At 39.7% G+C, this 12,786-nt stretch overlaps 1 protein-coding gene across 2 annotated transcripts in view; it reads right to left on the reverse strand.

The window, feature by feature from the left end:
• arhgap25 (Rho GTPase activating protein 25) overlaps positions 1-12,786 on the reverse strand; it is a 31,095-nt gene that overhangs the window by 12,439 nt on the left and 5,870 nt on the right. For both annotated transcript variants that reach the window (XM_051684173.1, XM_051684182.1), the window contains exons 2-9: positions 12,267-12,466; positions 7,963-8,044; positions 7,655-7,768; positions 4,162-4,366; positions 3,075-3,207; positions 2,913-2,986; positions 2,699-2,820; positions 649-809 (exon numbers count right to left, since the gene is read on the reverse strand). In XM_051684173.1, the coding sequence (XP_051540133.1) occupies positions 649-809; positions 2,699-2,820; positions 2,913-2,986; positions 3,075-3,207; positions 4,162-4,366; positions 7,655-7,768; positions 7,963-8,044; positions 12,267-12,466 (1,091 nt within the window). The remainder of the gene's footprint in view (positions 1-648; positions 810-2,698; positions 2,821-2,912; positions 2,987-3,074; positions 3,208-4,161; positions 4,367-7,654; positions 7,769-7,962; positions 8,045-12,266; positions 12,467-12,786) is intronic.

Here is a 12,786-nt window from a genome sequence, read left to right on the forward strand (position 1 = left end):
ACTGTAGGACAGTTGTATTTAAAAAAAAATATTTAAATAATTTTCACACAAGAAATATTGAAATGGTTTATGTTCATTTCACTCTCTATTTTGATTGTCATAGTTTTAAACATGTAATAATTTGTATTTTTATAACAGATTTTCATAGTGTAATATTGAAAGTCTGGGTCTGGGACAAGGCTAAAACAATTACATTTATACATAAAAGGCATTTGAAAAGTACCAAAAATAAATGATGAAGGTCTGGGAAAAAGTAATTAAGTCAAATTTTATGAGACCTAAAAAAATAAAAAGCTCTTATTCATAATTCGTTTTAATACAAACTAAACCCTGGGACATAAAATTGCCTGAACTTAAAGACACACCTTTATATAAAACAAATATTTTGGCTTAACATATTCCATGTTTCTAAGGCTACCAGGACTCTGGTGTTTATTTTGCATTTGCCTGGTTTGGGTTATGTATATTTCACTCAATTGTAAGTACGAACTTATGAATCACGATTTCTGAGTGAAAATGTTTGCACACAGGTTGTATGCAAAATATATGCGCATGTGCGGTCAGTGAATGAGACCCAGTATCTTTACCATCACAAAGTGTTATTACAAAACTGAATGAATGAATTGAATGTCCACTGAAAACAGCTACCTCAGCAGACTCCCAGCCCACAAAACTGCGAGGGTTGCTTGACTTTTTACTCTTGTTTTTCTTGCTGGGAGGAGGAGACGGCTGCACATCTTTAGAGGGTGGGAAGAGCAGCTCGTGGTGTCTGATCATCACCGTCATTACCTTCTGTATCATGGGAGTTCCTGTGTGTGTATATGGGTGTGAGAACACTGATCATTACCACTACAATGTGTTAACCAACACTATACTTGATATCTCATTCTTACTCATTTATTCCATGGAGTCTCAATGTATATCATTTATTTAGGATAATATTATACAGTTGTGCTCAAAAGTTTGCATACCCTTGGAGAATTGGTAATACAGGTTTTTGAGTTGAATTACTGAAATAAATGAACTTTTCCACGACATTCTAATTTATTGAGATGCACATGTATATGTACCATTTTTAAAAACATGAGTGAACAGGCAAAACACATTTCTTTTATTTCTTATGGGATTCATATTCAACTGTAGGTTATAACAGAATGGCACAAACATAAAACAAAACATGGCAAAAAAAAAAAAAAAAAAAATGAAATGACCCCTGTTCAAAAGTCTGCATACCCTTAGTTCTTAATATTGTGTATTGCCCCCTTTAGCATCAATGACAGCGTGCAGTCTTTTGTAATAGTTGTCTATGAGGCCCCAAATTCTTGCAGGTGGTATAGCTGCCCATTGGTCTTGGCAAAATGCCTCCAGGTCATGCAAAGTCTTTGGTCGTCTTGCATGAACCGCACATTTGAGATCTCCCCAGAGTGGCTCGATGATATTAAGGTCAGGAGATTGTGATAGCCACTCCAGAACCTTCACCTTTTTCTGCTGTAACCACTGGAGGGCCTTGAGCTTAGGGTCATCGTCGTGCTGGAAAGTCCAAGAGCGTCCCATGCGCAGCTTTCGTGCAGAAGAATGCACATTGTCTGCCAGTATTTTCTGATAACATGGTGCATTCATTTTGCCATCAATTTTCACAAGATTCCCCATGCCTTTAGAGCTCACACATCCCCAAAACATCAGTGAGCCTCCACCATGCTTCACAGTGGGAATGGTATTCTTTTCACTATAGGCCTTGTTGACCCCTCTCCAAACATAGCACTTATGGTTGTGACCGTAAAGCTCTATTTTTGTCTCGTCACTCCAAATTACAGTGTGCCAGAAGCTGTGAGGCGTGTCAAGGTGTTGACAGGCATATTGTAACTGGGCTTTTTTGTGGCATTGCCGCAGTAAAGGCTTCTTTCTGGCAACTCAACCATGCAGCTAATTTTTGTTCAAGTATCGTCGTATTGTGCTCCTTGAAACAACCACGCCATCTTTTTCCAGAGCAGCCTGTATTTCTCCTGAGGTTACCTGTGGGTTTTTCTTTGTATCCCGAACAATTCTTCTGGCAGTTGTGGCTGAAATCTTTCTTGGTCTACCTGACCTTGGCTTGGTATCAAGAGATCCCCGAATTTTCCACTTCTTAATAAGTGATTGAACAGTACTGACTGGCATTTTCAAGGCTTTGGATATCTTTTTATATCCTTTTCCATCTTTATAAAGTTCCATTACCTTGTTACGCAGGTCTTTTGACAGTTCTTTTCTGCTCCTCATGGCTCAGTATCTAGCCTGCTCTGTACATCCACGTGAGAGCTAACAAACTCATTGACTATTTATACACTGACACTAATTGCAATTTAAAAAGCCACAGGTGTGGGAAATTAAACTTTAATTGCCATTTAAACCTGTGTGTGTCACCTTGTGTGTCTGTAACAAGGCCAAACATTCAAGGGTATGTAAACTTTTGATCAGGGCCATTTGGGTGATTTCTGTTATCATTATGATTTAAAAAGGAGCCAAACAACTATGTGATAATAAATGGCTTCATATGATCACTATCCTTGAATAAAAGGAATATGTTATTTTTGCATGATCAGTCATATTTTCAAAATCAATGCCAAAATTTCACAATTTCTGCCAGGGTATGCAAACTTTTGAGCACAACTGTATGTAGGATATGATGTTTTATTCATCTTACTTAACATAGATAACTGACCCTTCATCATACTGATGGCGTCCTCCACTTGCGGTTTGAAAAGGTTCACTCCCATCACTGTGGCCAGATTCTCAACACTCATTTTATTCACCTTTGAATTCTGCTGGACCTCAAAAAGGAATCTGCAATACCAAATTGGGATGTATCAGCATCAGTTTTCCACTTCAAGTCTTTTCAGTGTCTGTTTCATTTTTTGGTATGTGCTGACACATACCTGCAGATGTAACTCAAGAGGTTGTAGTTGACTTTTGGCATAAGGCTGATCTGCTTCTCCAGTTTTTCTTTGCCCTGTGATTGATCATATTTTGATTAACAGACAGTCATTGATTCATTGCTCATCTGATATTGTTTTTGTGAATGTGGTTTGGTTTCTTACTGCTGCAGTGGCTGCATCCAACACCAGTGTGCTGTCAAGGAAGTCCTGATACTGAGTCCAGGGCACAACAGGCTCAGGAAGTTCTCTGAGGTACAACTTGAGTAAGGACCCCACCGTGTGGACATCTGTGTCACTGCAGACAGAAAGTGCAAAGTGTAAAAACATCACAGTCAGTCACTTCAGTCATAGTCTACTAATCTTGTTCCAGTCAGTTTTTAGTGTTTATGAGAATAAAGACAGTTGCATGAGAAATGGATATGTGTGCGAGTGAGTGTGTTGTGTAATGGCAAGATCTCTTTCAGACAGGACTGGAAGTGGCTCCGCCACAGATCAACGATGTGTACCAGGTTCCTCTGAAATATTGTCTCTCTCTCTCGCTCTCATAAAACTTTCTGGGTCAAACCAGAATATACCTATGCTACTTCCTCAAAAGAAAGCTGTTAAGACTTTAGCTCTGTTTCACCATAAATGGTCATGCATAGTGTGGTTATCCACATAAAAGCCTCATACACATGCACAAAAAAAAATAAATAAAAAAAAAAAAAACGCTACAAAAATAAAATTTTGAAAACCAGTGGTCACCTGGCACAAGTACAAAAATCATTTAACATTTTTAATCCTTATATTAAACTTTTCATGTTTTAATAGAAGACTGATGTGATCAAGTTATTTTTTTTATTTTTTTCATTATTGGATGCTTATTTAAAAAGACATCTTTTATCCACAGCAGACCTTCAGTATCTCACTTACAGGGGCCATTCCTCTTTAGTAAACTGATGTTATTACTAACAAAAAAGTACCATGCTTTTAACATGTTTTGGGCATGGTACCATGGTAATACCATGGATTCTTGGTCATTTACTGTGGTAATACCATGGTAAATCTATCTGACACCATTATTGTACATTTACATTACATCACAGTACTTTTTCTAAAGGATGTGAAGGGGATCAAGTCAGCTTTTTTGCTCTGGGATTGCTGGGATCTAAAATTGAGCCTGTACTCTCTGGTTTTCTAATCAAGGCCAAATCCTTTACATCACTATTTCAGTACCATTTCTCATACATCGAAAGATGTGAACTGTTACCTGGGGAAAGATGGCCTTTCTCCAGCATCAAAGGCCTCTCTAAACTGCTTCACCTGGTTGTCCTGACCTGGCAGCCGAAAGATTCCCTCCTCATTCAGACCGTGCTCTCTGATAAATTCTGCACACTTCTCCACCAGGATTGGCACCAGACGAGACCCAAATTTCTTCTCATACACCATGATGTCTGAAAGACTCTTTCCAAATACTTTGGAAGGAAAAGAATATCTATTTAATATATTGCAGACCCACAGGAATAGAACATAGACATATTCAGTACATTACATTCAGTTCTGATCAATCATGTGAAATAATTATAAACTAGATAAATAAAGTTTGTCAGTCAGTCAGTCATATTTATTTATAAAGCACATTTAAAAACAACAGCTGTTGGCCAAAGTGCTGTACAGATTTTAAACAAATAACTTAAAATTAGGACAAAAAACACAATCACAGACAATGCACAACATTTTTTTTTTTTTTACCACTGCACCTACTTGTGACCATATGCAATAACAAATAAATGAGTTTTAAGAAGAGATTTAAAATCATCATATGTTGATGCAGTTTTTATGTAAAGTGGCAAATTATTCCAGAGCTGTGGAGCAGCCACTGAGAAGGCTCGATCTCCTTTCAGTTTGAGACGTGTCCTTGGAACAGTCAACCATACACTATTGGTTGATCTGAGGTCTCTGGATGTATTATGACGAAATGAAAGAAGATCAGAAATATATGGAGGGGCCAAACCATGCAAACCCTTATAAACGAACAATAATGCTTTGAACTCAATACAATGTTTGACTGGGAGCCAGTGGAGAGAGACCAGCACTGGTGAAATATTTTTCCTCTTCTTTGTTCCAGTCAACAGTCTAGCGGCAGCATTTTGGACAAGCTGAAGACGTGACAGTAGAGACTGTGAAACACCCAAATACAATACATTACAATAATCTAATCTTGATTAAATAAAAGCATGTATTACAGACTCCATATCTTTGGATGTTAAGAATGACTTCATTTTAGCTATATTGTTTAGTTGATGGAAACAACTTCTGACCACAGCATTGATCTGTTTATCAAAAGTCAAAGCAGAATCAAAATTAACACCTAAGTTTCTAGCATGTGTATGAAGGTTGCCAGATAGAGGCCCTAATTTACTGGCAACCATCTCTGTAGAAGTTTGTCAAGACAAACTTTGATGTTGGCTTGACAAAGCCTTGTCTGGTTGTATTAAAATGTTGAAATTTGTTGGTTATACAGACATTACAGTAAGACAATCAGCCAGCTAAACAGATCACAGTCAGACAGACCGTAACATACTATAGACAGATAGATAGAAAGAGAGAGAGAGAGCAACTTAAAGCAGATTTTTATGTTTGTTTACATTTGTACTTTTTGACAGTTGGAGTTTGAATAGTCTTGGCCATGTTTGTTTACATTTGAATTAGGGCTGTCACTAACAATTATTTTTTGTAATCGAGTAATCTAATGATTATTCTGATGATTAATCGAGTAATCAGAAAAAATATATTACAACTTGCAACAGATTGCATACTGTTGTCAAGGTGGTCACGTTTGACTGAAATGCACAGATTGACAGACATTGGCTACTACAGGTGTGCCCAACTTTTTTTTAAAATGCAGATCTACTAGTTCAACATGATCTACCTATTTAGTTTTGAACTCATATATGGGGAAAAAAAAGCCATGGAAATATTATATATTATATTATATATTATATCAAAATATGTCATTATGTTTTCGGACCCTCTTCCGTGAACTGCGTCACTTCCAGTTGAAAAACCCTAAGCCATGTCTGTAGAATAACAGTATGTTGGCTTTGTCAAGTCAACAAATAATCATGAGCAATGGATGACTGTAATGAATTCTCTGTTAGTTTACATTCATAAAAGCCGATTTGCTCATTCAAAATGACTAATTTGCTATTTTCCAGATGTTTCATACAGTACAAATATTACAAGGACAATCCTTCTGTAACCTGGGGATAACCTCATGACATGAGGAATCAAATTTTCCTTGATCTTTTGACATACAGTATGAGAGGTCATTGTAGTATAAAATCATATCGTAAGTTTCAGAACTGAAAACATCCTACTTAAATAGAAAAAGAGCATTTATTAAAACCAAGCTCCATAAATGGTTTGTTTGGAATTTGTGGAACTTGTGACATCACAAGGACCAAATACATCTGCCTCTTCAGCAAGACATCAATGCCTATTTTTCGACATTGCACCTTTGGCCCCACCCACTGGTGCTCAGTCACAGAGATGGGCCTGTCATGGGAGATTCATCTACACCAAATAGGACTTAAACAGGACACCTTCATGTGCTTATCTGGATTTAAATGCATTTCTACATAAACATGAACTAGAGTAGATGAACAGCTTTAACCATTATCATGCATATCACGCTGCGTTTAAAAGACATAATGTCAAGTCATAACTAAAAAGGAGACCTCCATTCTGCTTCATATAAGCTGCACCATTTTGAAGGCATCCTGTGCCGTTTTTGCACCCATCTGTGCTATTTTTAATTGTTGGTCTTTTGTAAACATGGATGGACCTCTTTGATTGTTTCGATTATGTGCGCTGCATTTTAAGAACGGTACAAGTCTCATTCTGCTGCTTCCACTGCCTGGGAGAAACACATGCCATTCTGTGTGTAAACAAACGTGGAAGATGTGAAATGTGAAGACCAGCGTCTCTGCTTTGGCCTGTTGAAGCACCCAACATCACCATGTATTGTATTACGTTTGCATATTCAGAACATTTCAGTGTGGATTGTGTTTTTTTGGGGCTCATATCAGCATGGATTGCTTGTGAACCAGTCACAATATGATTCAAGCTTAGCAAAGGAACTGTTATTAAAGGATTGAGTAGCTAAAACACTAATGGACTGCAAAAATGAAAGTAAACAATTATTTCATGAATATTTCATGTCATGACTTTTTGATAGTTTATGGTGCTGGTTGAGTGAACAGTTTAATATATTCAGATGGAATGTATTAGATGTGGGTTATATGTTAATCCTGAAATATAGTTTTAAAAATGTTGTGGAGTTTGTTCATTTTCTTCAGAAAGCATTTAAAATATGGCTGTATTGGAAGGGCTGCATGACATAAGCTAATCATAACAGTGGGCATTTAAATTGAAGTCTTAAACGGCTAGGGACCTTAAAACTGAGCATTTCAGACAGAGGGCCAGAGACAGGGTGGAAAATTATTATATATTACTCAATTATGACTGTTTTGGTGCAAAAAACTTTACTACCATTACAAGTGGACCTCAGGGAATATAAAAAAATGTGTGTCATGTCATGGCCCTTTAAGAGCCTGTATCTTTAACTGCTAAGCTACAGCACCCCAGATAGAAGAGATGAGGTTGCATATTCAATAACTGAATAGATAGATTCAAGATGTTCTGTCTATAAACCTTATAAACACAATTTTACAGTTTGTTTGTATGACAAAAATTGATACCGTGATTGGACCGTGATCCAATGGCTTTGCGAATAGAGCGCACCCACTCATCCATCTCACTCTGACTGGTTGCCAAAAGAACGTAGGTATCCCGTTCACGATCTGTACTGCTACCTGCAGCATCAGAGACAGAACAACATATACATTAGCATATTGCAAATAAACAATTTATTTACAATACATGAATTCTGTAGCCTTGTATAACCAGTCTCGGTTTTCAGATCACAATCAAAACACAATGCACACAGCTAGTATAGGCCACATACCTGTTACATGACCAATATGACAAGTGAAAATATAAGACTCACCTGGGATAATCTCAAACAGGAATTTATCATCTGCATTTGACGGCAGCACATTAACTTGGCATGAGAACAAAGGGATGGTACCCTGAGAACAGAATGAGAAGGGGTGAATAGTTAAAGTCCTGTACAGTTAAAGCTGACTAGTTGTAAATATCTAAAAGGAGAACAATAGGAACTATTGCCTATTTGTATTATAGTGCATTAGTGTCACTCGGCTCTTTAAGTAATTAGTGTTAAATGTTAAAGGTACTGTATACAACTATAAGTAAGCCAATGATAGGCTGATTTCCCCATAAATTTTACACACTGGGGGCTCTATGGCACTTTCAGAACATTGCTCTGACCAGCCTGACAAAGCAACATTAGCTCAACTAATGGCAGGAGTTTTGTGTTGGGAGTTCTATCTGTTGGCCCAATCAATGGTAGATGGCGGAGTGTTCAGTAAACAAGTTTTGCCACAAAAAAAATTTGCAATCCTGTTTAGGGATGCAAGTGGTGTAGAAATTACATGCTTCACCTTTAAAATTAATTGGTCAAACTCTAGAAATATTTGACTGTCAGGACAGGCGCTAATTGACAGTGTAAAAATATAGAATAAAACGTATAAGATTAAAAGTTCCAGGACAGAAATGCACACATGTACATAAGTGTAAAATGACAAACAGGCATATGTAGACAGAAAAGAAGCAGAACAAAAACAAAAATGCATAAAATCAAGACTTTTTCTAAATATTTGTAATCTGTCTCCTACCTGTGATTCTGGCTACCGAGGGAATTCACAGCGGTCATTATCACTGCTGTTTACATCCCACCACAAGCCGACACAGACTGGACACTCAAGGAACCGTATGTGAGAATAAGTGAGCAGGAAACTGTGCACCCTGAGGCCATGTTCATTGTGACCGGGGACTTTAACAAAGCCAATTTCAAATCAATCGCACAAAAATACCACCAACATATCAGTTTCAACACACGGGGGGACCGGGTTTTGGACCATTGTGCTATTCTCCCTTCCGGGATGGCTACAAATCCCTCCCCCGCCCACCATTTGGCAAATCAGACCACTCTTCCATTCTCCTTCTGCCCGCTTACAGGCAGAAACTGAAACAGGAAGCACCCACCCTCAGAATGATCCAGTGCTGGTCGGACCAATCAGATACTATGCTACAAGACTGTTTTGATCACGTGGACTGGGAGATGTTCCGGTCACCCTCTGATGATGACATTGAGGTTTACGCTGACAGCGTAACGCGTTTCATCATAAAGTGCGTAGAGGACGTTGTTCCGACCAAAATAATACGGATCTACCTCAACCAGAAACCATGGATTAATAGCGTTGTTCGTGCGGCACTTAATGCGCGGACCTCCGCTTTTAATTCCGGGAACGCAGAGGAGCATAAACAAGCCAGTTATGACCTCCGCAAAACTATCAGAGCAGCAAAACGCCAGTACAGGGACAAGATTGAAGGACAGTTCAACACCACCAGCTCTAGAAGCATGTGGCAGGGAATTAATATCATCATGGACTACAAAGGGAATAAAAACTCCGCCGTGAAAAGTGCTGCCTCTCACCCAGATGAGCTAAATACTTTTTATGCTCGTTTCGAGGGAAATAACACCACCCTCGTGGAGTGAGCTCTCGCGGCCGAAGCTACAGAGGTTAGTTCACTCTCTGTCTCTGTAGCAGATGTAACCCGATCCTTCCGACGGGTGAATATCCGTAAAGCTGCGGGTCCGGATGGCATTCCGGGCCGTCTCATCAGAGCATGCGTGAACCAACTGGCTGGTGTTTTTACAGACATTTTCAACCTTTCCCTCTCCTTGTCTGTAGTCAATGTTTCAAAACGTCCACCATTGTGCCTGTACCAAAGCAATCCAAAATCACTTGCTTAAATGACTGGCATCCTGTTGCTCTGACCCCCATTATCAGCAAATGCTTTGAGAGGCTAATCAGACATCTGTTCTGCTGCCTGCCTCACTGGACCCATTGTAGTTTGCTTACCGCAACAACCGCTCCACTGATGATGCCATTGCATCTACACTACACACTGCTCTCTCCCACCTGGAAAAAAGGAACACTTATGTGAGAATGCTGTTTGTAGACTACAGCTCAGCATTCAACACCATAGTGCCCTCCATGCTTTGTGAAACTCCAGGCTCTGGGCTTAAACAGCTCGCTGTGTGGCTGGATTCTAGACTTCCTGTTAAGCAGATGCAAGGTGGTTAGAATGGGCAGCAACATCTCCTCATCACTGACCCTCAACACTGGAGCCCCACAGGGCTATGTTCTCAGCCCACTCTTGTAATCCTTATACACACACATGACTGTGTGGCAACACACAGCTCCAATGCCATCATTAAGTTTGCTGATGATATGACAGTGGTAGGTCTGATGACTGACAATGATGAAACAGCCTACAGAGGAGGTGCACACTCTGACACATTGGTGTCAGGAGCACAACCTCTCCCTCAATGTCAGCAAGACCAAGGAGCTTGTGGTGGACTTCAGGAGAAAAGACAGAGAACACAGCCCCACCACCATCAATGGAGCACCAGTGGAGAGAGTCAGCAGCTTCAACTTCCTCGGTGTCCACATCACAGAGGAACTCACATGGTCCATCCACACTGAGGCCATTGTGAAGAAGGCTCATCAGTGCCTCTTCTTCCTGAGACGGTTGAGGAAGTTTGGAATGAACCACCACATCCTCACACGGTTCTACACCAGCACTGTAGAGAGCATCCTGACTGGCTGCATCACTGCCTGGTATGGCAATAGCACCGCCCACAACCGCAAAGCCCTGCAAAGGGTGGTGCGAACTGCCAGACACATCATTGGAGGTGAGCTTCCCTCCCTCCAGGACATATATACCAGGCGGTGTGTGAAAAAAGCCCAGAGGATCATCAGACACTCCAGCCACCCGAGCCATGGGCTGCTCTCACTGCTACCATCAGGCAGGCGGTATCACAGCATCAGGACCCGCACCAGCCGACTCCATGACAGCTTCTTCCCCAAAGCAATCAGACTTTTGAACTCTTGATCTCTCACGATCAATATACATCAGCACTGCACTTTATTAATCTTATTATCTCACACTGGACTGTCATAAATTATATTCTCTCTTAACAACACACTGGCAACTGACTATCAACCAACAGCCTGAATGTCAATACAGTACAATACAACCTACTGTATACAGTTGTGCTCAAAAGTTTGCATACCCTTGGAGAATTGGTAATATATGTAACATTTTTAAAGAAAACATGAGTGAGCAGGCAAAACACATTTTATTTTATTTCTTTATTTCTTATGGGATTCATATTCAACTGTAGGTTATAACACAATGGCACAATCATAAAACAAAACATGGCAACAAAGAAGAAAATGAAATGACCCCTGTTCACAAATCTGCATACCCTTAGTTCTTAATATTGTGTATTGCCCCCTTTAGCATCAATGACAGCGTGCAGTCTTTTGTAATAGTTGTCTATGAGGCCCCAAATTCTTGCAGGTGGTATAGCTGCCCATTGGTCTTGGCAAATGCCTCCAGGTCATGCAAAATCTTTGGTCGTCTTGCATGAACCGCACGTTTGAGACCTCCCCAAAGTGGCTCGATGATATGCTGCATTCATCTTGCCATCAATTTTCACAAGATTCCCCATGCCTTTAGAGCTCACACACCCCCAAAACATCAGTGAGCCACCATCATGCTTCACAGTGGGGATGGTATTCTTTTCACTATAGGCCTTGTTGACCCCTCTCCAAACATAGCGCTTATGGTTGTGACCATAAAGCTCTATTTTGGTCTTGTCACTCCAAATTACAGTGTGCCAGAAGCTGTGAGGTGTGTCAAGGTGTTGTTGGGCATATTGTAACCAAGCTTTTTTGTGGCATTGGCGCAGTAAAGGCTTCTTTCTGGCAACTCAACCATGCAGATAATTTCTGTTCAAGTATCATCATATTTTGCTCCTTGAAACAACCACGCCATCTTTTTTTTCAAAATCAATGCCAAAATTTCAGTTTTTGCCAGGGTATGCAAACTTTTGAGCACAACTGTATTTTATATATACTTTCTATACTATTTTTATTGTATGTGTATTCTATATTGTGTGTATTGTATACTGTATGAATATGTGTATATTAGATATGTAAATTATGTTGTGTAAATCTGATGTTTATTGTAAATTGGTATATGTTTCATCACTGTCTTGACTGCTACGTTGCTCGGAACTGCACCAGAGACATTCACCCACTGTTGCACTTGTGTATATGGTTGTTTGACAATAAAAGTGATTTGATTTGATTTTACCTGAACTGCACTCTCTCTGTCATCCTTATGGTATGTAAGGACATTTCCTCTGAGCACAAAGAAGCGCAGCTGCCAGTTCTTCACAATGGATCTCTGCTTCTTCAGCCAGCCTGTCTTCAGAGGTTTCTCCATGGATCTTTTAATGCCTGTGTGTGTGGATCCAGGGCTCCCTTCCCCTGGTATAACACTCTTGGAGCGGGCTGAGTGGAAACAAATAACAGGTACAAAATAAGACAGAAACACACATAAGAATTAGAGAGACTTACACTTGTTCAAAACAAAATCAGCTGTGCAGAACTATTTAAGTGAGTGTATTTGTATAACACCAAAACGTCATGTATAGTATGGTGACCTAGTGGTGAATAACCGAAGCCCAGCAGTTTCCTGCATGACAATGACTGGCTGTGATTGTTCTACTGTCAGAGAAAATGTCCTACTGTGACTTCAGGGCAAACCAAAGTCTTGAAACGAAAGGACAGCTCTGCTCTGAACTTTATTATGCACTTGAGCAAAAATAGTC

The sequence above is a fragment of the Myxocyprinus asiaticus genome, chromosome 4, assembly GCF_019703515.2.
Source record: "Myxocyprinus asiaticus isolate MX2 ecotype Aquarium Trade chromosome 4, UBuf_Myxa_2, whole genome shotgun sequence".
NCBI classification, from domain to species: Eukaryota; Metazoa; Chordata; class Actinopteri; order Cypriniformes; family Catostomidae; genus Myxocyprinus; species Myxocyprinus asiaticus.